Genomic DNA, 25767 nt, shown 5'->3' with positions numbered 1-25767 from the left:
AGAACTGATCAGTTGAATTAAAAATAAAGGAATTAAAATGCCTGGGTTGTTTACTCACTTCCAGGATAACTGCCACAATAAGAAGAAGGAACACTTCTGTAAGCAGCCATCACCTGCAGGACAAGGAAGTGTCTTTTGCCAAGACTTGTAGAAGAATTTTGTGGCTAACAGGGCTTAGAGATTAAATAGGGAAATTAATGAGCTTTACTATCTGTTCTTGTCATAAATTTATAGTCATGTGCCACATTCCAGATGTCACCTGCCCCAAGTAACATTGTTTCTTTAATGTTTGCTTTCTTTTTTCTACTTAATTTATGTAATTGTGTTTGGAACAACTTGTGTTACATAACACAACAAATTGTGTTATGTAATTGTGTTTGTGAATGTAAGAGGGTTTGGGTTGGTTATGTTTTATAATGTGTTTTTATAATGTTTTATTATATGGTTTACTATGTTTTTTGTTTTATTAAGTTTCAGAATACGGTTTTTGTTAATTAAACTCAAATTTGTTTGCTTCTTTCATGTTCCAAATGCAGCATTGATTTGGAAAGAACACAGGTACTCACTTTCTTCCCCAGGCCCAGTCCCTCACTCAGTGAGTGGGAACTTACTCCTCCAACCTGTGGGATTTTATCATTTATTCCTTAGAATTCTGAAACATAAGTTTGAGACTGCAAATCCCTCAAGCCTGGCGACTGACCCAGGTTCAATTTGCTGTTGCATGGAAGCTCTTTTTCTTTCCAGTCCAAATACACACATTTCCTTCATTTTGCTATTTCAAATCATTTTGCCCTGAGGTTCCCTGGGTGAGGGGGGGTGGGAGGGGGCGGTCGTCAGGATGTTTCCCAGTTTATTTTACCACCCTGCACCGTTCCCTGTATTCCCTGTGGTGCTGCAGCCCCTGTTTCTGTGGCTCTCCTCACCTGGGAATCTCTGACTGGCAGCACATGCCATTCAGATTTCAGCCTTCCAAAGACAAGTAGCAGTTTTAGTCCAACAAGACAGAATGAGTCAGCCCCAGATCCCACTGCAGCATCCTTGGTCTCCCGCCTGTACTTATTGGAAAGGCGATACCTTTCCTAATTAATGGCTTTAATTAACTCTTTGAATTATCATTTTGATAATCATAAGCAGTGTATTAGTCTTCAGCAGTGTAATTTTTCATTTTAGCCAGCGCGTAGCTAAGTTTTTTTCAGGCTTGTTTTTAGAGTGTGATTATTACATCCCAAAAACTTTAAGTTTTAATAAACTCACCCTGATAAGCTTCTATAAACAAAGCCTGGGGGAGTTAAAGGCTGCACACCTGGAATCCAGAATTTATAGCCCTCCAAGGACATGTTGAAGTAACCAGAAGAAAGAGAGAAAGATGATTTAACATGTGCCAGAGACTCCCTGTCTGGGAAAAAGATAGTAAAATACTAAAAGATGCGGACTAATGATCATGATATAACATTAGATACACTTAGATACAACATTTCCAACACCTGCACCTGTAGATAACTTTGGTCCCACAAGGGCAAGGCTCAGTTTGGAAATTTATAAGAGCCCCAGCCATAAAGGCTGCCACTGCAATGAAGAATTCTTGAGCAGTTCACTGTTCTCCATCCTGTGGCTGCCTCTGCTGAGGAATGTAGACAAACAATCCAACTATAAAGTGTTTAAGGAATAATTTTCTTAATGACTGGTCATTTAAGTCCCACACCTAAGCACTGATACTCAGCCTAAGAAAGCAAAGGGATAGAGAACTACTCTTACTAGATCTAGAAAGCACAGGGTTAAATGTCATCTAGAGGAAAGATAAATGCTGGAACTGTCAGGGGTTTGGGGGTTTTTTTTGTTATTTTATGGGGTTTTTGTTTTGTTTTTAATTACCCGTGAGTTCTATTCTGAGTTTAAAGATAAAAAGAATAGAAAAAGATCTGTGCCTTTGCTATTTATCTAGTTTTGAAGCCATGTTAGCATTTTTTAATGGTTCTACATAAGTTTTTTTCCAAGCTGGAGGATTCTCCAGCCTCAAGATCACCACTGATCAGTGCATGAGTCCACAAAGGGCAGTGGAGAGAGAGCAGCGGGTCAAACTCTGATTGTGAAGTCTGGGAGGTTGCATATTGCCATAATGCAAATAATCTCTATGTGTCAGACTGAAAGAATAATTCTAAATAATTGTTTCTTTAGATTAGGAACTTTCAAGTTCTTTGGATCTACAGCTAGAGCTTTCCCCACTTACTAATGATTATTAATTAATTAATGTAGCTGGACATCAAAAAATGCCCCAATGCACTGCACTGAACCAGTGGAGGAGGCACTGTTGGCGTTCTATAGCTCTACAGTTCACATCTGCAGTATAGTTAGCTGGCAACTATTCCAAAAAATGCAAAACCACTTTCCTTATTGATCTTCCACATTATATTTCTACAGGAAACCAAACATCAAACAGCAACAAGAGGTGGAAATAGTATTTACAATTCTGCAATGCCTTCTAACACCATATCTAAAATTTCATTTTCAAGGAAAATAATGCCCAGAATTCTAGGAGTATTCCAACCGTGTTCTTACCACTCTCCATCGCAATATGAATGCGTGAACATAAGTCACTAGTTTTGTAGGTGAACACACACACATACAAAAAAAAAGGTACAAAAGATTGTTTTAGAGTACACGTTGTCCAAACAAAACCCTTAAATTGCGGATGGCAAAAAAGCAATTGTCATGGACACTGGGAAAACACATAAGGAAGAATAATAAAAAAGACACCAGAAACACACTAACAGAAAGTTTCCCTGCAGCCCTGACTGCTGCCGGCACCAGCTCCAGCTCCCCGAGCAGCAGCAGCCCCGAGGCGGCAGGAGCAGCCGCCGCTCTGCTCGCCCCACCCCGCCCCGCCGCGCCGCGCTCCCGCCCCGGGGCCGCCTCTCCCTCCGGCCAGCCCCGGGACCGCCTCTGCCCTGCCTTCTCGCCGGCCCGCCCGCTCTTCCCTTCCCTCCGCCCGCCTCTCCCGGCCCTGCGCCCCGCCAGCAGCAGCGACGTGGTGCCGTGCGGGCCGCAGGGTGCAGCCATGTGGGTGGCGGCGCTGGCGGCGCTGCTGGCGGCCGCGGGCGCGCAGTACGAGCGCTACAGCTTCCGCAGCTTCCCGCGGGACGAGCTGATGCCGCTGGAGTCGGCCTATCGCTACGGGCTGGACCAGTACAGCACCGAGAACTGGCCCGAGAGCGTCAGCTACCTGGAGGTCAGCATGCGGCTGTACCGCCTGCTGCGCGACAGCGAGGCGTTCTGCCACCGCAACTGCAGCGCCGCCGGACAGCCGCCCCTCGCCGCCCCCGCCGCGCTGGAGGAGCTGGAGGAGCTGCGCCTCCTGTCCGGGGTGCTGCGGCGGGCGCAGTGCCTGCGGCGCTGCAAGCAGGGGCTGCCCGCCTTCCGACAAGCGCAGCCCGGCCGCGATCTGCTCGAGGAGTTCCAGCGCCGCGAGCCCTACAAGTACCTGCAGTTCGCCTACTTTAAGGTGAGTCCCCTGACCCCTCCTTGGTCTCTCCTCCCATCCCTCCTCCTTTCTCCTCCCATCTCTCTGCCCTGCCTCCGCTGCCCGCCCCCAGCCTCCGGCACAGTCCCGCCTGGTGCGGTGCCACCTTCCAGCCGCGCCAAGCGCGCCTGTCCGTGTCGTGGTGGAGGGAGACAGCACGGTGTGCCCTGCGCTAGTCCCAGGACAGGCTCGACACACACAAGTGCCTCGTGCACCTAACGCTAGAAAAACCTCCTGTCATGCCGGCCTCTCGCCTGGCCCTCGGAGCAGGTTACTCTGGGCCAAAACCTCATTCCCCATCAGCTCCTCCACACCAGTTGTCATCTGCCTCACCTCCGTGTCTTCCCTGTCCCGTGGTCAGACTCACAGGTCCTTGCTTCCCTGGGCTGCCAACCCTACACTTCCTAATCTTCTCCTTGACAAGCCTTTCAGTTGTCTCCTCCCACTCCTGTAATCCACAGTGGGATCAGGGGGTGGCTTGTCTTTCTCCCTGCTTACCCACATAGTACCATCCAGCTTGCTCTTCACACGTTTTCTCACAACTTATCCAGCATGTCCTCTAGATCAGCCCCTCCACTTCTTCCTAGACATCCGGCCACTGGACCCTGCTTACAGAGGCAGGACACAGGTCCTGTAGCTGTGGCATTCCTGCATATCTCATCTTTCCCTCTGCCTTACTTGCTAACTTTCTCTGGAGCCTTTTTCAGACTCTTCATGTCACAGCTCTGCTGTTGCAAGTGGTCTTTGCAACTTCTTCTCCTTCAGCGTGTCCACCTTCTTCACTTGCTCGTTTCTGGTCCAGTTCTTTCAAGTGCAGCAGCCCCCAGCCTGTGACCTGCACATAAGCCTGATGCCTGAAAACTCCAGTTTCATTAAAGCTGCGAGAAGGAATGAAGCAAAAATAGGCTGCTGAAGTGGGACACTATAATGCTAGCTCTGGAATGGTATTTACCTTTTGCTCTTGGATCAGCCAAGACAGGACACACTCCTCTCTTAACAGATTTCATCCTGTTTTTCTAGCTTCTTGTCATTCTGCTGTCCAGGATCTAATTGATTATTTTCTACTTTCTCATCTTCATCTTCTGTTCTCTATATCAAGGTCCATCCCTTCTTCCACCCCCTCAGATACCGCAGTTATTTGCATTTCAAATAAACAGGGCGTCTCTGTGGGGAGGAAACAAGCTGAGCTCTTTGGGTAGATTGTTTTCTCTTTTAGGGATTCACTCCCAAAGTATCCCACTATATATAGGGCTGTATCCTTGTGCATTATTTTGAGATTGCTTCTTGAAAACACACATCTTCTTAACTGTTGTTGTGTCCTGGTTTTAGGAGTGCTGTTTTCTCAGCAGTTTTTTCCAAACAGATTCAGGGAAATGTGTTCTCATAAAACCAGAACAGTATCCATATGCCCAGTATCATACTGGCATCTAATGCCTTCCCTAAGACCATAGAAAAGAACTTAACTTGATACATTAAAGCCTCTGCCCTTTTGACTGAGAGGGCAGGAATTCCTCGAATTCTCAAGGCCATATATGGATACCAAAATGACATCACCACAAATGTTTCCTCATCTTGATTTAGCTATTAATTCCCTCCTTGTGCTACATACAAAGTTTGCGGTGTATGGATAACATCAAAAATCATTTCTTCTTATCATTTTGAATACAATCAAGTAACTGCCAGGTAGGATTGTGAGAGGGAAATTGGAGGAACCCCTCCCTCTCCCTTTAAACTGTTTTTTCGATCACGTTGGCAGTAAGTTTGTGCAGTGTAGTTTGGTGGGTTTGCCTTTAGTATGTGTTGTTTATATTATGTTTCATACTGTATTTGTAGTTCAGATCTGAGCCCTTATCTCTCGCTTGGGGAGTTCTGAATGGGCCTTCTAGAGCTACAAACTGCTGCATCCAAAGGGCTTTTTCCTGGCTGGTGGTTTCTGCAAAAGGAATGTCCCTTCCCCCATGCCTCCACTTCCACAACAGCATTTGTAGTATAGGAAGAAGTGGGAGGGAAACGCTTCATGCAGTTTTTTAGAGTGACCATCTGTGTATTCAGGTGAGCTCCACAGAGAACTTTTGCCACGTTGTAAGATTCTGGGAGTAGCTGTTACTGCGCTTCTGCTTGCTCCTCTGGAGGGAGCTTTCTCAGAGCCACTGAGTTCACTTAGGAGGGTGTTTCTACCAAACCTTTTTTTATTTTTTTCTAAGAGGTGAAAATTGAAACCAAGAGTGAATCATGGACCTAAGTAAAAATGAGACTTGTCAGCCTACCAAAGAAACAGGGTTACAGCTGCAGCACGAAAGAAACCAGGCATTTGACGAAAGTGCAGCTGAGATTTCCCTTTGCTGTTGGCACGGTCTGGGCTGACTGGAAGCATGTAGTTTTGGGACAGCCAGGGAGGGCAGCTGGCAGAGTTCCAGCGCTGGGACACTCCTAGCAGCACAGCAGCAGTGTGTGGGTTGAAGTCTTGCTTCGGTGCAGCCGTCTCTCAGGTTCCTTTCTGAACTGAAAGGGCACCTTTTATGGACACAAACAGAAGAGTGTGTGTGCACATGTGATTCTTGCTTGTGGTTTTAAATGTGCACTGCCAGAAGCTGTTTCATGTATGAGGTGGAACTCTGTATCCCCTGTACATCAATACACTGAACGGGCTGATGTGGATCTTGGCCTAGAAAAAAGATTTTAACATTCCACAAACACTCGAGACTTTTGCTTTCTCTCTCACTCTTCCTAAATATGTGCATATATACTATATAGTTCTTGAAAATACACATGTGTGTGTGTATATATATATATATATATATATAAAATAAAAAACCTCATAAATTGCATGCACACTGAAGTACATATGCATTTGGTATGTGCAGTTGTAAATGAGATATGTACACTTCACAAAGTACATCTAATAGGGATTAAAGTTAGTTTAAACATGGTCACAGAAAATTGCTTTAGGGCATAATTATTGACCAAGTCTCTGCAGTTTGCTCTAATTTTGTAATGCCACTAGGAAGATACATTATTGTAATAATGTCCTCTGTGCTACTAGGCAAATAAGTGACATAAACACATGTAAACAGTGATGCCTCCTGACTAGTATCTGTAGGTTAGCATCAGTACTTGCTGTGAGATTAATTCCTCCCAGGAGCCATGGCACAGACTTTTGCCTTGTCAGCCCTGTGAGCAGGGGAGGGGGAAGAGAAAAACCCTAATCTTTTTGACTTACAACAACCATCTATGCTATCTGCAAAAATAATACGCTTCTAACGTTTAAAAAAAATGTTCACAGTGATGCAGCTAGGAGTAAAACTGAGAAGAATTAGGTCAGTTTTACTTTACCATTGTATCTGTTGAGGCTGTGCTCACACTGGAAGTAAATTTTTGAATATAGAGAATACAGGAAAATTCATTTACAAAACTGGGAACCTGTGAACTGTTTTGGGTTTTTTTTCCCCAATTAACCTTTTTTAACACCTTCTTTTTCCTATCCCTGTGTAGGCTAATAATCTTCCAAAAGCTATTGCGGCAGCTCACACGTTTCTTCTGAAGCATCCAGATGATGAAATGATGCAAAGAAATATGGCCTACTATAAGAGCTTACCTGATGCTGAGGAGCATATTAAAGATTTGGAGACAAAGCCTTATGAGGTATGCTTTTTTTTATTCACAAGAGTCTGCTCTTTTGGAACTATTCTATTACTCCTCATATTGGGTGAGATTCAGGGATCTCATTTGCTTGTCTGTTCTCAGTTCTTTATCTCCCTGTTTCTGTCATCTCAGTCATCTTTGTTCTGCCTTGATGCATGCAGTAATTCTCACCTCTCCTGCACTTCATTGTTCCATAAATGAGTCACAGCAGATCACAGACATGTCGTACCTGAAAGCTGCTATATGCAGATCACTAGTGAAGCTAAGCAGGTGCATAGTTATCCAAATTTGTGAGTGTTGTAGTGGCACAGCTTAAAATAACTCAGACATTTGGCTTTAAGAATCCATTGAAAATCTCTGTCACAACCTGTGCTTTAGACTCACACAGTTACTTCTCTCCAGCAGGCTTTTCTTTTGATTGGAAATGGAGTTACACACTCAGCTCTCTAGGAAATACCTGGTAAAATCCATTAGTCATCTCTATTTGTTGTCCGTACATCACCTGGAGAGCAGCTCATACAGCCCTCCATAAATGTGGAGACATCATTTATTGTATTTGAGTTTACACAACACTTCTCACGGGTCACTTACTGCTGATTCATTCCTGCCAATTTTTCAGAATCTCTTTGTCAGGGCTGTGAGAGCATACAATGGCGACAATTGGCGAACATCCATCTCCGACATGGAACTGGCTCTTCCTGATTTCTTCAAAGCCTATGATGACTGCATAGCAGCTTGTGAAGGCTCCCGAGAGATCACAGATTTTAAGGACTTCTATCTTTCCATTGCAGGTGAGTGGTTAGGGAACACGAAGGAAAGATGTTCCCAAAGTGAATTTCGATTTGTCTGTAGGATTGGTTACCCTCAGTTGGGGCCAGTAGGAGGTTATTAGATTCACTGAAAACTTGAATTCGTGTTTACTTTTTTGCTCTTTTCAGTAACATAAATGAGGTCTATCAGGAAGTCAGAACAGAGATCTTACATTAACATGGAAGTTCTATGTCAGAGTAACATAGATGTGTAAGTAAAAAAAACTGCTCCGTCTGGGTGGGTAGCAGTGGTTGTCCAGCCAGGTCTCTTGACCATCATTTCAGTATCAGTTTGGCCACTTTTGAGGCTCAGTGGTTAACCTGCCTTTGAAATCAGCTCTGTGGTTTTTATAGGTCTGGTAATTTTTATCTCCTGTCTCATAAATATGACAAGGTTCTGTTGCCTATTTTTAATCTTTCCTACATTAGCTTTACTAGTAGATGACATCTATTTTTTGTGTGTAGCTTATAAAAAATTCCATTGGTTTGCAAAGGAAAAGAGACATCAGCTTTTTTGATCGTTGTCAAAATGGCACATGCACATTTCCCATGCTCTTTGGCAGCAAAAGAAACAAGTAATTTCTCCAGTGCTCTGAGCTCAGTGTTGTTGACAATATTTGTATGGAGAACACCTGCATGTTTCCTCAATAGACTTAGAAATTCTCTTACATTTTTCATGTTTTTAAGTGGTCCTAAGGAAAACCATTCCAACTTTTTGTCCTAAAGCCATAATATGTCTTGATGAGGGGAAACTTTTGTGAAATATGTTTATAGATGAGCAGCTCCAGTTTCTCAACAGTGTGCAGTTGGTATCCACCAGTACAGCTGACATGGAGTATTGTAGGCTGTTCCTCAAGCCTTGACTTAGTCTTGGGCAAAACAGGCAGGTGCCTAGGACAGCAAATGAGGAGTGAAGGTCAAATCACAGGCGGTAAAGCAAGGAACACAAGACTTTCTTCCCCAGTGGGTCAGAGCCCTGACATCAGGACAATCGCCAAGCCACTGTAAAGAGTACAGTGTCCATGCTCAGCTGTGATTGACACTTACTTCTGTCAGCTTCTCTCTTCCTCCTTGGAAGGGAAGGACAATTCCCAGCAGTAGTGATGGGAAGGAAAGGTAGGAATTACTGTGTGATGTCATTATGGCCATGTGCATGCATTTCAAGTGTTGCACTCTTGAGATAAGAGCACTCAAATTTAATTGCACTGCCTGGGCTGAATTGTGCTCACATTTCAGGGAGAGATATTCTGCCCAAGGGTCTGCAGAAAGCAGATATAGCAGTAAGTGTTAACCAGAAGTATTTGGGTCTTGCACTAGGTATGTATTTATCACTGAGCAGTGAGTTATGTTTGGAAGCCAGCTGTCCTCGTGGCATGGGATCACTTCATTGAGGGACTTGCATCTCTGGCTGGAAGTGCTGGCTGGAATTGAGCACTACTGTGTCTGGAGTTTGCACTGCTCTTGTGAAAGATGGGTTTGGCAATTTCATTTGGCCAGTTATTTTTAGTTAACTTCGGTGTTCTTCATGTTAGAAGTTGTCAGGGATGAAAAGTGTTCTTTTGTCTTGGTCAGAAATTTGCTGCACAAGCTTAGTTAACTTGCTTTCACTTGCCAAATGTGGCTAATAGTGAAACTAAGGCTTTAAAATATTCATTTTCCATGCTGTTGATGAATTGTGATATATCTGGAAAATGCTGAAAATATTTTGTTGGAAGGTTTTCTTGAAATGTATTTTCTTGAAGATAACATCACTTGTGGTCGTATATTGCATTATATATTGCAATTTTTAGACTGGGTAAGCTTGTGAACTTACATGTTCCTGGCTGAAAGTTGTTCTGTGGTGAGCAGCATATTCTCCTCTTTCTTCTCTCTTAGAACATCCCAACTCTGGGCCCAAGATGCAGCCAGCTCTGAAGGTTTATTTTGTAATCACCTGCTGCATCTCTCTGCGGCACAGTTGTACTCAGTAGCACGTGGAGCTTATTCGTGCAATAATTTAATGAAATTGTGAAGGCTCGCAAGATTTAAAAAATGAAAGAAAGCACTGTTAAGTTTACAGCTAGGAAATAATGCAAAATTCTCTAATACTCTATAAAACTCACCACTACATGCTGCCTGTAGGTGTCAGTGAAACCTATTTTCTGGAATTACATCTTTGATGTAATTCAGATTTTTACCGAAGAGTCTAGTACCAACACTTGAAGTGTGCTTCAGGTGGAGTTGTAGATTCTCGGTACTTCCAAGCAGCAAGGTCCAAATGCACAGGACCCAGGAGAGCATTATAAAGCCAAATTTTTGTGGATGGCTGATGGGAGATATTGTAACAATTCACTCTGTTCTATCCGTATCCTCTGTTGGTGTTTTCTTCCTTCCAGATCATTATATCGAAGTCCTTGCATGCAAAGTGCAGTGTGAGAGCAATCTGACTCCCATTATAGGAGGCTTTGTTGTTGAAAAATTTGTGGCCACCATGTACCATTACTTGCAGTTTGCATATTATAAATGTAAGTAGTGATTTTTTGTGCATAAGTAACATTGGGATGATGTTGGACAGATTCCACTCATAATATTTTCCCTCTAATTTTATGCTTTAGAATGTAAATAGTGGCTTTCAGAATCTGCATTTTAACCTGTTCTGAGACAGAAAATCTGAATTTCCTGGTGTCTTTTTGCTCCTGTATCATTGTAGTTAACAGACATGGGACAGAACTTCTTCCACAGATGAACCTGCAGAGTATTTCATACTATTTGCTTTTTCCTAGTGGATTCTTGTAATCCTGCTAGAATGGGGCTAAATGTGTTTTGAAGAAAGAGCAGACCATTTGACAGAAATTGTTGTGTCTGGTGCTCAGTGATTACATATTTCATAGCTAAATTATTCACTGAATTTTGTGGTGTCTTGTGGAGCTACTTGCACTGTAAAGAACACATGTAACTCTTACAGCTGATCCTGAAGGCTCCGATATCAAGGGGAAGATGTATCAGCCATGTAGTGTCAAGCCATTAATGACTCTTCCTTATGTTGTTTGACTACACACTTTACACATTGACTCTTCACTCTTTATCAAATCTAGTACAAAGAAGCAGGGAGGGGTTTTATATATTTTGGTTTGTTTTTTAAGTAAATGCCCTTGTGCATGTCACCAAGCTGTGGGATACCTGGGAGGAACATTTGGTTAGGATTTTCATAGAAAACCATCAGAGGTTGATGATGAATTGATTTTTGAATCATGGCCTTACATGTTCAGAACACAAAAATAGCATATCCTTTCTGGAAAGCAATTTTTTTTCTCTATGCAGCTGGTGAGGGAGTATAGTATGAACTGTGTTTCCATTTGAGTTTTCCAGAGCTTAGGTAATAGTAGGAATTTGTTCATTTACCTTACCTGGATTTTTTGGATGTGTTTTTATTACTTAGTGAATGACATGAAGAATGCAGCTTCCTGTGCTGCTAGTTACCTTCTGTTTGATGAGAAAGATGAAGTAATGAAACAGAACATGGTCTATTACCAGTACCACAAAGACAAATGGGGACTTCAAGAAGAGGATTTTCAGCCTAGATCGGTAGGTGAATTACCTAAAATGCCTTCTAGACTCATTCAAATATTTTTTCTGAAACTCAGTGGGTCAGAGGTTGGGAAAATGTGGGATACCTGCTAATTCTGGAGTTTACCATGTATTGTTTTATTAAAATCATACAGAAAGTTGTACACAGGTGTGTAGTGTGTCATGTAAACAGTGAATGTCATTGTAGCTCTTTCCCTTTCTGTTGAAACATACTACGATAAGATATAATACATGGTGAGAAGTAAATTCATGCTGGTACTTCTCTGTCACTTAGGCATATTTATATCCTTATGTACCTCTATAAATAAAGCAGCTGGCCTCTGAAATCTCTGATGAAGAAATCTCTGAGTGACATTCAGGCTTTTGTGAATCATTATTTGCCAACACATAGTTGCCCACTCTCTTGTTATTTCAGGTTCTGTGGGCATTGGAATGTGTCTGGATATGGTAACTCCAGCTAAACTCACTTTCCATTTACTCCATTTAGAACACAGTTGGGTGGATGAGGACGGAAAAAGGCGCAGGACTATATTGCATCTAATTATCTAAATTAAAATACTTGCTGCAAAGAACCCGCAGTAGACACCAGTCCATCCAGCAACAATTGTCATCTGGCTTTAGAAAACTATTTTAAAAACAGGTTTCCATGCTGTTCTTAAATTTCCATGTCCCAGGAAACTTTACAGCCTGGACTGTGACATCAAATTGGATTTTCCAACATTTCTTGTTACCAGTATTTAAGTCATGCAACTAAATTGTGACACCTCAGTGACTGCTTAGGCATCAGTCATATGGGCTGTACAATTAGATTGTTATTAGCAATACATGTGGCCACAAATTAAATTTAGTGTCTTCTAGTCATGCCTCTTAGAGCACACACTTTATTGGCACAGTGGGAGCCCAGGCCTGCCCTGCTGGGCCAGCTGAGACAGCAGGCTGCAAAAGTGCATTTGGTTCTTTCAGGCAGCAGCAGCAGCAAGTCTGAGCTCACAGGGGAAGGGGACTGCTCCTTTGTCACTGCTTTTGGAAACAGAACTGTGCTTTATAACCATTTGGGAGACAATGTTTGATGGTGGCAGGAGTGAGAGGTAGCAACAGCATGATCTGCAAACCGCAGACAGATTTGGCATACGTGTGCAGGGAGGGCAGAACAAGGGCCTTACACATGCACTCTGAATGTTTCATTGATAACTTTTGGAGCTGGGGACTACAGATAATTTGATTTTTAAATACAAAGTATTAAATGCACACAGCTGTATTTTCTTGTGCTTTGATCTGTGTAGCTATAAACAGAAGTTTCTTGCTGTCCTAATCACTTGCCATGAAAACCATAATGCCTCTGGTTTATTTTCAAAAAGTGGTAATGGGGTGACAGCAACATTTGGCTCTGGCACTAATCTTTAGATGTTCTTGTGAAAGAGGGAGTCTCCTGTTTCCTTCCCCAAAAGGAGTTAAACGGGATAATCAAAGCAGATTACACTTGGTATTCACAACTATGAGAATATGTGACTGAGCTACACTGTGCTGTTTGGGCACACACCCAGGGAGTGAGGAGGGACAGGTGAGTGACCTTGCAGGGTTTCCCTAGGCCAGGCTCGGGCTGGGCTGGTGAGTCATTATCATGCAGAACAGCTTGGTGTCTCTCTTTCCCAGAGCTGCCTGCTGCCATACACCAGCGCACAGGGAGACAGAGGCTTTCTCCTCTCCAAAGCCCCCTGGAATGCAGGCACAGGCTGCTGCTCAGCTCTGGCAGTCTCATTGCTTATTCTCAGACTTGCCAGTGCTTTGAAACATGAGAAAGAGGAGAGTGCTTTGTTCTTGCAGTGCCTGTGCTTAGGCAGATCCATGGGAGAGTTTGGAATATGCTGTTTGCTGTTTTGCTGTTTCCTTTCTCAAGCCCTATGAACCCTGCCTGGGATCTACCTTTGCTAGGTCTGGGTCTGACTTCACTGGAATAGTTTCAGGTGATATGTAGTGAGGCTCCCTTGACTTCCTACCCCAAAAGTAACAGATATTTTGGGTTTTTTTGATAGGAGGCAGTTCGATACCACAACATAACCACACTCCAGCTGGAAATCTATGAATTTGCAAAGGAACATCTGATGGATGATGATGAGGTGAGTTTTTTAGAAATGAAATCATGGGCAGAAAAGCAGCAATCACGTTTAAAGTGAAGATGATACATAGCTGTAATTCCAGGATTTCACTATTATGGAAAAATCTTGTAACCATGGCCAATTTATAATAAATTTTTGTTTGGTAAGTGGACTATAAGAACAAACCCAAAGAACATCATGTACCACTTAAAAAACATGGACAGAATTAACACAAAGGTAAATATATAATGCATTGAGCCCACAGAAAAAAAAGAAAACCCAGTTTTCAAGTTGTAACACCAGGGGGCAGGGAAGTGGTGTATATATATTTAAACCAAATGCTTTTCTGGGTTTGGGGTTTTGGGGGGGCAGGGGGTGGTGGATTTTTTTTCCTGAAATGTTGTTTAAATTAGTTTAAAGATCCTTATGATTTTGTCCAAAAGTAACTACCTAAAATGTAATTTTTGTCCAAAGGAAGTCTTGTTATCTGGGGTTTTTTTCTGCTCAGTGGCATTTTGGTCACTCAGTCATGCTTTTTAAATGGTTGGAATTCATGGTCAAATAACATATAATGACTACTATTTACACTGGAAAATACACAAAATGGATTTTTTTATTTTGGTGCAAGGAAAGTAGTTAAATTGTTGAAAGGGCATTTCTCTTTCTTCCGCAGCTGAAATAAAAATATAATTCATGGGAGGTTTTGGATTGCCTTTTGCTTTGTTTTTGGGACCTTTAATTTAGAGGTTTAAAAAAATCTTCAAATGATGAAATGTTGCTGGCATTGACAAAGAAAGAGCTATGCTCAGTTATGACATGGAGCAAGGGTACCTGTAATGAGCACTGCCAAGGTCTCTTCTAGTTAGAAAAGAAAAAGATGGTTTATGTTAAAAAAATGAAATCACCTTTGCAATTTTTATGTTATCCAACACATAGGGAGAGAGAATATTTTATAGCAGAGATGTAATGTCTGTGCTGCCTTCAGTGTTCTTGTGATCTGAAAACAACTCTGTGTAAAATTCCATTGCAAGGTTACCAGACTTCAAGAAGACTTTCCATTGTGATAAAACCCTCTGAAGGACAGCTTAATAAGCTTGCTTTAAGGTTAAGCTTAGATGTGGCCTGGTCTGTATGGATTTTCATCAAGGTGTGAAATACTTGAGCGCTTTTTATATTCCCTTGTTGGTTTGTGCTTTGTCCATAATATATTCTTATGTTAGGCATCAATTTAATTTGTAATTTTTTTCCTTCTTTCATATCTGCTGCTTCAAAACATAAGGATGAGTAATTAAAGGGTGGGTGAAGAAAATTTTGAGGGCTTTTGCCATATGTTGTTACAAGAAGGGGTTATGGAAACAATCTTCAGCCTCCAGCACTGTGTGCAGGATAAACAAGCATTCATTTGCTGGCGCTCATTCCTGCAGCCCCTTTCACCAGGGCAATTACAAATGACCTTGCAATCTGCAGGGGAGAGGTGCAATGAAAGCCTCAGTTAAACTTTTGGGGAGCGGTGAGGAAGTCTCATTACACTGGATTATATGCTTTGGTTAAATTAATTTGGTTAAACAATCAAATTTGGTTAAACAACCAAAACTACTGGGCCTGCTCATGCCACAGATATCCCCACCTCATGCTCTCCCTGTATTAGGAAAATTGGCATTCTCCTTCCCAGGGGACAAGCTGAAGGGCTTCTGTGCCCTCCCTTGCTAGGGCCCAAGAACCTGGGAGGGATGGAGGCTGTCCATGCCTCTGGCTTGGCTCTAGCTTTTGGTAGCAAACTCATAAGTCCCTGGCTACCAGAACTTATCTTTGGCTGCAGGAGACTTCCATGGAGAGCCGACAGAGCAGGAATAGCACAAAGGTAAAAGCACTACCTTGTAGTTTCTGCTCTATGGGAAGGACCTGGTAGTATAAATGGAATTTTATCTTTTTTTAATATTTCTCCTGGCACAGATAGAAAAGTTGGTTCCATAGGAATGTTGAAAACTCATGAAAACCCCAGATAAGGTTTTACAGTAAAAACTTTATTAAAAACTGTTAAGGATGGAGGCAACCTCTCTTCTAAGTGCACTCACTTTATTTAAACCATGTGGTCCTTGGGCCATAGGCCATACCTTTTGTGAGTTTCCATGGTTCATGTTTGCTGTCTGTGGAGTTGCTTGTGGGCCAGTGAGATTGCCCACAAGATAAGCTGCAGAAAAAAATTAATTATTTTTTCTTTGACGGAAGCAAAAGGATTGATGTGGCAAGAGGATCCCTTGCTATGTGAGTGTCCTTATTTTCAAGTGGAGAACCTAATTTTATTCAGACTTCCAGTGCTCCTGTATCCCAGATCATCCATGTGTCTTTCTAAATCCAATTAGCAAAGCAAGTGAAAACATGTGGCTTTTTCAGAAATACATAGCAGTAATTACAGAGGCTGGAACGGGCAGTAATGGTTTTTGCATATGTTACTACAAGAAATACTGTCCTGCTTGTGTTACTTTATTAATATTTTTCCACAAGGAAATGAAAAACTCTTAATTCAAACATTTAACACAGTAGAGGTGACAAGAGAATTTTAGCGCCAACTAGCTACAAACTACTTTTCAGAAAAAGTAATTATTCTCAAATATCCTTGCAGTTTTCCACTGGGAAGTTAAAAGAACGTTACAGTGTTGTCATCTTAGTTGGCCATGGATAGACAAGCTTCCTGATTTCTGTTCAGATGTGTAATGCATCAAGGCTATCATGGATACAGCTCCTGGTATTGCACAGATTTAAGCAGCAAACTGAAATGCTGTTAAGAGCCAGACACTCAGCTAGTGTAGATATAACTTCAGCGCCACACTAATTGTAAGAGACGTGGTTTTGGCCCATAGAATCAGTGCTCTTACGCATTTTTTTGGAGGGGGGAATAGCTACTTAGCTGTTCTAAATTACATAAGAACCACAGATATTTGGTGGGGATGAGCCTACAGTGTGATTTTTCTTTCAGTACTTAATCAGTAGGTGAAAAGCTGTTGGCAGCTCTGACCCACTTTTTTTGACATCTCTTTCTTTTTATTTGTATATAGTGTGTGTTCATTTGTGTAGTGGCTGAAATTAAAACGCTCCATATTTCATCATATCCATGTGATACAAAGAAGAGTAAGTGCTGAACTAATGTGACTCAAGGAAAGAGGATACATGAAATAGCATCAAAACACGAGGGCCCCAGTGGAGCACTGATAGCAAATAGTAATCTGAATTCAGCCTATTTTTCTGTTTGGGAATTGATAACATATTTTGAGATTTATTAACTCACACCTTGCATATGTTCCAATGATTTACACAAGTGTGCTTGTAACAGCAAAGCTGTAAGTGCAGACCTGTAAACCCTGCCCTGCCTGTGACCTCAGAACAGCACAGCTCCAACAGCACTGCTACCCTGAGAAGAGGTGGTGGCAGCTGTTTCAAAGAGTTGCCAGCTAATGGGGGCAGTGTTATGGTGCATGTTCAACACATACTTTTTTAAAGAAAAAAGAAAATGAGATTTTTTTTTCCCATCATTTCTTAGTGGAGATTCTTCCCATGTGGCTGGGTCTTTCTGCTTTCTCCTCTTGCTTCTGCAGTGCTGGATGTGTGTCTTGCTCAAAGGTGTTCCTACCTCCATTTAAGCCACTTCTCATGGGAAGTTGCCAGCATGGTTGGGCGTAAATGGCAGGATGACCCCAAGCTGCAGGTACTGGCATTAGGAGGCACTTCTACTGCCCAGATTTTCTTCAGCTCCTGCATGCAGCATAAAGCAGGCAAGAGAACATCAGCAGAGCTCAAAAACAAAGCCACTGGAAGGTTTCTGCTTTCAGTGCAATTGGAGCAATGTTGAAGTCCCTCTGAAATTGGGTTGACTCATGTTTTATGGGCATTATAAATATGTTAAAAGGAAAGCACATTTACTGGTTTACTGTAAAATACTACTGTAATAACAGCAGTGTACTGTAATCTCCTATAATATATGGGGGAAAAAAGTGAAGTGTTCAGAATATATCATTAAAATTAAATGGAAAAATATTTGAGAAAGTAGCTAATATTAATGTAAAAAAACAACTAAGCTCTCTTAATACTAAAAAAAAGCCCTAAAAGCATGGGGCAGTGGGTCACACTGTGGACTAAGTTTCTGAAATATAAATAAGTTAAGGGACGAATTGTTTTTCTGCACAAAGAACTGAGGGTTTTTCTTGTTTTTCCCCAGCTAGATCGTGAGCAATGTCCAGCCTGGACTGTACAGTTCATGGAGGTTATGGGAGGGCTTTGAGGTGGTTGCAGTGAATTCTCACATTTTAAATCAAGGTTAGATGAAGAAACTTTCTCTTGGTCGAAGGCTGAATAAATCTTTCAGGCTGAGCCACTCAGTGCCACATGCCTTACTGTTGCCCTGAAAGAATGTTTTCCCCTTCAAATCATTGCTGGCCAGTGTGCTGTGTGGTGTGTATGTGCAAGCTCTGTCAGGTCCATGGACCTCACGTCCTCCACAGTCATCCATGTCAAACCTTTGTCTTCACTCTTGCAAGGTGATTATTTGTTCTTGAAAAAAATCCACTGGTTTTCATAACCTCACTCTGTGTGACTATTCCCATGATTTACTAGGGCAGTTACAGGACAATTACTCATTAATTACAAGGCAGCCTTGGCCTCTCCACACTCATGCAACCCTTCCCATTACCACAACCTGATCACCTACACCCAGTACATAAGGGAATCAAATCGTTGTTCTCACTGTTTAACAAGTGAACAAGGTCTCTGAACTTTAGCGAAATTTGATTTTTTGCTCTGGAGGACAACCAGGGAACATTTTGTGAGATAAATATTTTCCTTCTAGGTCATAGATTATGAGCAAACAAAGACCCAGCCAATTTTTCTTCCTCTTTGTGTTGTCTCTTAAGGCTTTTTGTTGGATGAGTTAGAATAAAAGCTGTTTCTTATTCATTCACTGGTAATCACACATAAAGAATAATAGCTTTCTGTAGATCTTACTTCATTCTAGAACACTTTTTTGTGTATTCTCTGCTGCTTCTCTGCAGAATGCTCTATCCCACTGCAGTACATACGAAATCCCTATAGGAAAGGCCATCAGCAAATCTGCATTGGAAACTTTGGGTTTCTACAAGAAAGCTAATTGTTTCCCATAACTTTTCCAATCTACACTGAGAAAGGGGAGGCTAGGATCCGTGAATGATTACTGTTTGCATTTGCAGAAGGCAATCTTTGCAAGCAATGGTGAAGTGTCTGGGTGTGTCAGTGAGCAGTACAACTGCTGCTTGCTGCTGGTTTTAAATGATGCTGTTGAAAGAAAAGTTGGTGCTGGACCATTGGCCTCAAGTGTGCTATTACTGAGCTGGGTACTCATAGCTCTTCCTCTTTGCTATTTTATTTTAATAGCTGGCTAGGAGTCTCCAAAGTACAGATGTTTCTTTTAAAAACTTGTGTTTTGTGAGTGTCAATGTGACATTTAATATTGCATAAGAAAGGGCCTAATATATATCGTGGTCTTGGACACTCAGTACACTGAGGTGCTAAGTTAGAAGTTTTGTGTTTTTCTCCTTTTTAGGTCTTTTTTTTTTCCAATGCTCTAGCTTCACTTATAATAGTGTCCCAGTCTCACTAATCTGGGCTAGCTTATTCAAAATTGACCAAGAACTCTGTTTTAAAATTATTTTTTATTACAATCCATCTGCTCGCATACCGTCTATAAAACCGTCTTGAATTAATTTCTGTGGCACAAAATTTGTTCTTTCTGTCTGTGCCTCTGTTCAGTAGTTAAACTACGCCAAGAGTGCTCACTTTGAACATCTAACAGATAATTAGAGGTTCCAGTTGGTCAGATCAACTTCTCTGATTCTTCCTGCCACTCACACCAGTCTGGGAACATGCCCCTTTTTCTGTTTGATATCACACCTCCCATATTTCAGGCTATACCTGTTCCTTCTTTTCCCATATACCCTTGATCTGTCAGTCCCACTTTCCGCTGACTGTCCCTGGACTGGGAGAGGGAAGAGGTTGGTAGCACAGGGAGGGAGGCTGTGGGGTGCTGCAGAGCTTCTGAACCTCTGCCTGGAGATCACGACTGGACCGAGGGCCAGGCACAGGGGAAGTGCTTCCCTGCAGCTGACCAAGCAGCCCACATGTGTGCTTTCCACTTGCTGGCTGCCTAACTATCGCTCACATACTGGTCTGGCAGCAAACCCTGCTCTTCCTGAGCTTAGTCAGACTTCACATCCTGATGTCCTAGCTACCAGCCAGACAAGCTGCATTGTGCTTTAGGCCGTGGGTTGCTCACCACGATTTACATCAGCACTGGGCTTAAGCAGCGTATTTATGTGACCTGCGTTGGAGTTGGTGACTGTTGTGCCCTCGGGTAGCTGGCAGCAGAAAGAATGCAGCCGGCTTTGCACGGAAAATTGGATGTTCTTTCTGTAAAGGTAGGGAGGAGCCAAAGAGCACACCAGGTAGCTGGAGGGACCCTGTCTCACTGAAAGGGTAAATCGTATCAAAGACTCATTTCAGACTCCAGATCTGCAGGCAAAGATCAGCACGAAGTTTCTAGATATCAGCAGACAGAAGGCTTTTTCCCTGGAATGAGCACCTGTGGAATATGTGCTGATTTCAGCCATGTGCGGCGTCAAGTGAGTGCTAATGGAACAAGGACAATGATCAGCCTGGTCACAGCTGCCAGTGTGACAATGTGATCTGCTCCTCTGAGGCAGCATTATCACCTTTTCCTTGGGCTGCCAACCAGCAGTTGTCACCTCTAATTACAACTCGCAAATATTTTACATTTTGATTGTGAAGGCACAGGCAGAAATATTTTAGCTGGGGTTTTGTTTGTCTTTGATCTGGAGCTTTTGCCTTTTTTAGAACAACCAACATCCGGACAATTATTCGGTTGTATTGCAGCATATTTTATGTATGTATGTTGTTTCAGCAACTGTTTGTTGTATTTTCACTATATTTCAACCTCTCTTACTCCTCAGTACATCTAATTAGATCACAACAGCTTCTGCAGTGCTTTCCTTTAGAGCTCAGTTTCAGGCACTAGCAATTTCAGATTTTAGGTTTATTTGGGTTTTTTCCCCTAAAATTATTCCATTTAAATATCCTTTTCCATTTCTTATATGTTTCTGGGTTGAAAACATAGCAGAAACAAGAAACTGGAATTTTGTCTGTATGTGGTGTGTCTTCTGAAATACTCTATCTTACTGATGAGTGTGACAGTAATATGAATTTGGATACTTAAATATTTTGAACAAATTCAAAGCACAACAAATTGCCATCCCTCAGGACTTGCTAAAATCATTTCATAGTTACAAAAACTCAGCAGTCTTTTGAGATGGAACTGTGAAGTAGGGAACAAGAACAGCAGTTATTTCAGCCAGCTTTCCTCCTGCTTTTATTTTTGTTTGTTTAGTTTCATTTTTTCTTTCCTGGCTAGTCATACATCCTACAAATGTAATGTTAATACTTTTATAATCACAATACCCATAACACCATTATCGCATTCAAAATAGACAAAATTTCTATTTCCTCTTATTAAGTTCATTGACCGAGCTTTTTATGCCTTTTCCTTATCAGAATAGAAAACTGTAAAATTTTGAGTCTTAAAATGTGTCTGGTAGATGCTGTCTTTTTTAGATAAAAATGTGCTAAAAATGTAATTGTGATTGTAAAACACTGTTTGCAGTCTTCATTGAACAGCCACAGAAGCCTGATATAGTTTATAGACTTGAAATGGGTGGTGAAGGAAAGAGCGAAAATGAGCATCCAAACAAGGATGACTTGCTTTCAATACAACTGGAATGACTTCTTATTAATTTAAACATGAGAGTGAGTAGGAGCTGATCAGATTTTCCAGCAGACAGTGAAGATTTGTTTTGGAAAAAACCTAAATGACATTTTAAGTCCTCTTTAGACCATAGGTTTACGTCAAGAAAGAAAGGACAAGAAAGTTTAAAGAAAACACAGATAAATTAAGAGTTTATCAGAACATTGTAGTTACTAGAATAAAAGGTTGGAAATGCAACATTGAGCATCTGCATCTCTCTGCTTACAGCTGAGTTTTTGAGTTATATCAAAAAGTGAAAATAGGCACAGGTGTTCCCACAGGGTCTCCCATCTCAGGCAGTATTTCAAAACTGTGCATGGAAGGCAAAACAGACAATGCTGGTGTTTCTGAGGGTGCCAGCAGATGGGCTGCTGCAGCCAGTTCTGAGTAGCTTGAGATGCTGCTGCACATTTGCTGTTGACCACTTGCTTTTCACCACTGAAGGTGTTGCTTTGGGAAAGTGATTACAACAGGTTTTAGCTCATTTACTGCAGCTGCGTTGACAAGACAGTAAGTTCCAGCCAGTGGGGCTGTGTCATACCAGAGTACTCAGGCTTGACTGCAGGAAGACATTTTACTATGGTATAGGACATAGAACTACCTTAGGAGTAGTTTAAAGAAAGCTGGATTGTTACATAGTGTTGGTGCTCTGCATTAGCAGAGCTTGTAAATGTAATATTTTCTGGTCTGAATCTAACCCCAATGCATTTGTTTCCAGTATGGAAAACGTTCTAGTATCTCTGGTTCTTCACATTTTTGCTGCATTGGAGCGTGGCATGTGAAGATCTGTGGTTGAAAATGGAGAAGGTGTTTGTTGAAGGGTGTGACAGGGGACATAAACAGTTAGAGCAGACATACAAAGTCAGAGTCAAGGTTCTACAAAACACTTTGGCTTTGAATTTTGAAGCTTTCTAATTTTTTTAATGTTTTCTGGTATTTTAACAACTTCCTAATTTAACAGGTGCTTTAAACATTTATAACTTTCTATGTTTGAGGATTTCATTGTCTATTTAAGTACCTGTAAAAGTACAAAAGTATTTACTGTGAAGTCTATAACAATTTCTTCTCTTAAGGTCTGTGTCATTGAAAGTACTTATACTACCCCTGTATGGGCAACTTAATTGCATTTTATAGGCTTGTTGTGTTAGTGTCTGCATGGAGGGTGTTAAAATTATTTTGACAACTATTATTACAGTTTATTTTTTTATTAAAACAGCAGAAATTTTCCAATTTTGCAGTACAGGGTTAATTTCTTTCTGTTACATTTAATCATTTGTAGGGTGAAGTTGTGGAATTCCTTGATGACCTGTTAGAAGTGGAGGAAAATAAGGAATCCAGATGAGAGAAAACACCATGAAGTATTTCACAGAAGTGAAGACTCACCATTGCTCCTTACTATTTTTTTATCACCTGTAGTTCCAGTTAGATATACCTCAAAGGTGCTTCTTTAAGCTGCACCTTTTGTCCCAAGATCCACTCCTGAAAGGTCACTTCCATGCTGCACTGACTCTTCCGTGAGCATGGCTTTTCACTGTGCAGAAATGGTGCATGTGAGTTTCCCCCTTGAGCTTTCTTTCCTTTACACAAACACAGCAAAACAGACTGTTTCTGTTTTCTGGGATAACACTAAGGTTCCTCATTTTGGTGCTGTTCTGCTGCGTTGTAGCAGTACAGCTAAATTCTCAAGAACTTTTGTCAGATTAAGAAATACGGAAGACATAACAGTTCCTCTTTCTGAGCTATGAATTGTATTATTTATATAAGTCTTTTTATGTGATGGTAAATAAAGTGATAATGAATCCCAGTGCACCTGAAAGATAGTAAGGTACATTTAAATAGCTGAAATAAGGTGATTAAAAAAGCACAACTAGTGATCTTGTAAACATTGCTTAAAGAATTCTGAAAGCAGTGTTGATCTTTCTTGAAAACTAAATTAAATTCCATTATGTGAAACTGAGAATAAAAATAATTTTTTCTTCCTACCAGTTCTTATTCTTTCTGTTGAAACAACCTGTGGTTCCTCTTAAGGTGGGGCCAATCTTGTATGAAATACTGATGATTGATGTATTTAGTATTCTCTTCTGTAAAAAACAATTTGGGTGTTTTTTCAGAGTGGTGGGGCTGCACAGTTTTCATCCAAAGGTAAGTACAGGTAGAAACTGAGGTGATTTTCAGTGCAATACTGAAAAATATTTACATGTGAATTCCTGTCATTTTATGAATTGTGTGGCAGAGTCCAATACAGAAGTAATGGTATAGACCAGAAGAAGTGTGATAGAGAAATGAATTAGTGCCTAAGTCTACTGAAGAGCAGAAATTGCCTTGAACTTAGAGAAGGATAAAGGATACAGGATTTCCTGTGCTTTCCGCTTTTGTTTTCAAGGATTAAGTCCTGCAAGGGGTTTCATCCTGCTTGCATTAAGGGGAGGTGAGCATTCAGTGCATATTAACATTCACCTCCAATGACTGAACTGTAATTCAGCTGAATGGAAGTGAATTACAAATCCAAAATCTGCTTTGAGTTTTTACAAAGGCAAAACATGATCTACACTAGCTTACCAAGTTGTTGCTGTTATAGTTTATATAAGCTGTAGTAGTCTACATTACTGAGTGTCTGCAGGGAATAAGGAGAATCCACAGGATGTTTCAGTGTCCTTCAGCATATGATAGCAATGAAACATTTGAATTTGAGTGTGAAACAGGTTTGGAAGGTCAGATTGGTTTTTTTAACTGCTTTAATATTAATTGTAGCTAATCCACTGAAGTTGATGGGCATATTATTTTAATCTCAAAATTAATATCAAGAGCCCTTTAACTTTAGGAGATTTGCCCAGCTCAACTTGTGGTAAAGATTCTGGCTTGCTGTGTCCCTCAAACTGACAGAGAGTGTATCACATTTCCTCACGGTTTTGTTCTACACAATATTAGCGCTCCACTCGTGATTTTATGTAAGAATTGAACTTTGCTTTTACAAGTTGCTTACAAGCATTTGATTGTAAACCTTCGCTTCACCCCATGAAATGCACATAATACCCTAGTGGGGTAGCTTCTCCATTTATCCTTAGTTTCCTCTATTGGAAGTATATGGATGTTCAAGAGAGAGGTTAGTGCTCTGGAGTCCTCTTTTGTCCTTTGCTTTCCAGCCTGCATGGACAACTCCAGATTTCATCCTCAGGCACTCAACCATTGATAAGGGGAGACCTCACTGAAGTCTTCAACTTCCTCGTGGGGGGAGGCAGAGGGGCAGAGACTGATCTCTGTGGTGACCTGGGCCTGAGGGAATAACCTGAAGTTTTGTCAGGGGAGGTTTAGGTTGGATATTAAAATAAATGTTCTTCCCCCAGAGGCTGGTTGGGCACTGGAACAGCTCCCCAGGGAAGTGGTCACAGCACCAAACCTGAGAGAATTCAAGAAGCATTTGGACAATGCTCTCAGGCATTGATGGTGCGACTCTTGGGATGTCCTGTGCAGGGGCAGGAGTTGGACTCGATGATCCTTGTGGGTCCTTTCCAACTCAGCTTATTCTGTGATTCTGTGATACCCTGAAGCTTCATCCTTGATACTCTAGTATTCAAATCCTGAAATCTCACCATTAAAGGGTGTGGAGCTGGTTGGAGATGGATGTATCCATCTACCTTGACTTTGTTTCACAGCATTTTTAGTTTATTTTTTTTGCTATCACCATTTACCTAACTGCCCTCAGAGCTCTGCCAAGCTCTGGCTGTTGCCTGGCTGTTCCTGTGGTGCCCTGTGGTGCCCCAGCTCTTGGGTGCTGTCTTTAGGTATTGCAGTGCAAAGCCTCAAAGGCTCCTAGAACGATGCTTATAATTCAGTTTCCTGAGATGGAGGTGTTCCATGACTGTACATCCCATGTGGAAACAACATGTGCTTAAAGCTTCTAATCAGGTTTTGCCTGTTGGTGGAGCGAGTAACAGAGACTGCAGTAGGTACGAGATGACAGAAAATAAGTTCCAGGACCTCTTTATTTTGCCGTGCAGAATTATTTCTCTCCAGTTAAAGAACTCCATTCCCCTTTCCAGCACTAATGGTCTGAGATTCCTATTATCTCTTTTAAAGAGCACAGTACATGAAAAAATACTGCCCTATTTTCACTCCACCAGTAAAAACTGAGCACCAGAGTTACCTGTCTTGTGATTCATTTGACTTCAACAGATTACACTGGGGATACATTTAGTGCCTATGAACCCCAATTTTTCCTCTTCATCGAACAGTTTTTAAATTATTGCAAGTCTCTCAGGTATTATCAATTTTCTGGCAAGCTTATGATTTGTTCTT

The 25767-nt window shown here is 41.5% G+C and overlaps 1 protein-coding gene across 2 annotated transcripts; it reads left to right on the top strand.

Moving 5' to 3' along the window:
- The first annotated feature begins 2964 nt into the window (after positions 1 to 2964).
- CRTAP (cartilage associated protein) lies at positions 2965 to 23453 on the top strand. Of its 2 annotated transcripts, none has more exons than XM_085051514.1 (7): positions 2965 to 3499; positions 7010 to 7159; positions 7779 to 7950; positions 10344 to 10472; positions 11387 to 11532; positions 13569 to 13652; positions 18674 to 18821. In XM_085051514.1, the coding sequence occupies exons 1-7, from the start codon at positions 3056 to 3058 to the stop codon at positions 18779 to 18781; spliced, it is 1233 nt and encodes a 410-aa protein (XP_084907640.1). In that variant the 5' UTR covers positions 2965 to 3055; the 3' UTR covers positions 18782 to 18821. The 2 variants fall into 2 exon arrangements, with proteins under 2 accessions (XP_084907640.1, XP_084907639.1); XM_085051513.1 differs by lacking the exon at positions 18674 to 18821 and adding an exon at positions 22751 to 23453 and having other exon boundaries at positions 2968 to 3499.
- The last annotated feature ends 2314 nt before the right edge of the window (positions 23454 to 25767 follow it).

This window comes from Lichenostomus cassidix, chromosome 2, assembly GCF_008360975.1.
Source record: "Lichenostomus cassidix isolate B80296 chromosome 2, HeHo_3.0, whole genome shotgun sequence".
NCBI lineage: Eukaryota > Metazoa > Chordata > Aves > Passeriformes > Meliphagidae > Lichenostomus > Lichenostomus cassidix.
Note: the sequence above shows the minus strand (reverse complement) of the source record. Positions and strands in the feature narration are given on the sequence as shown.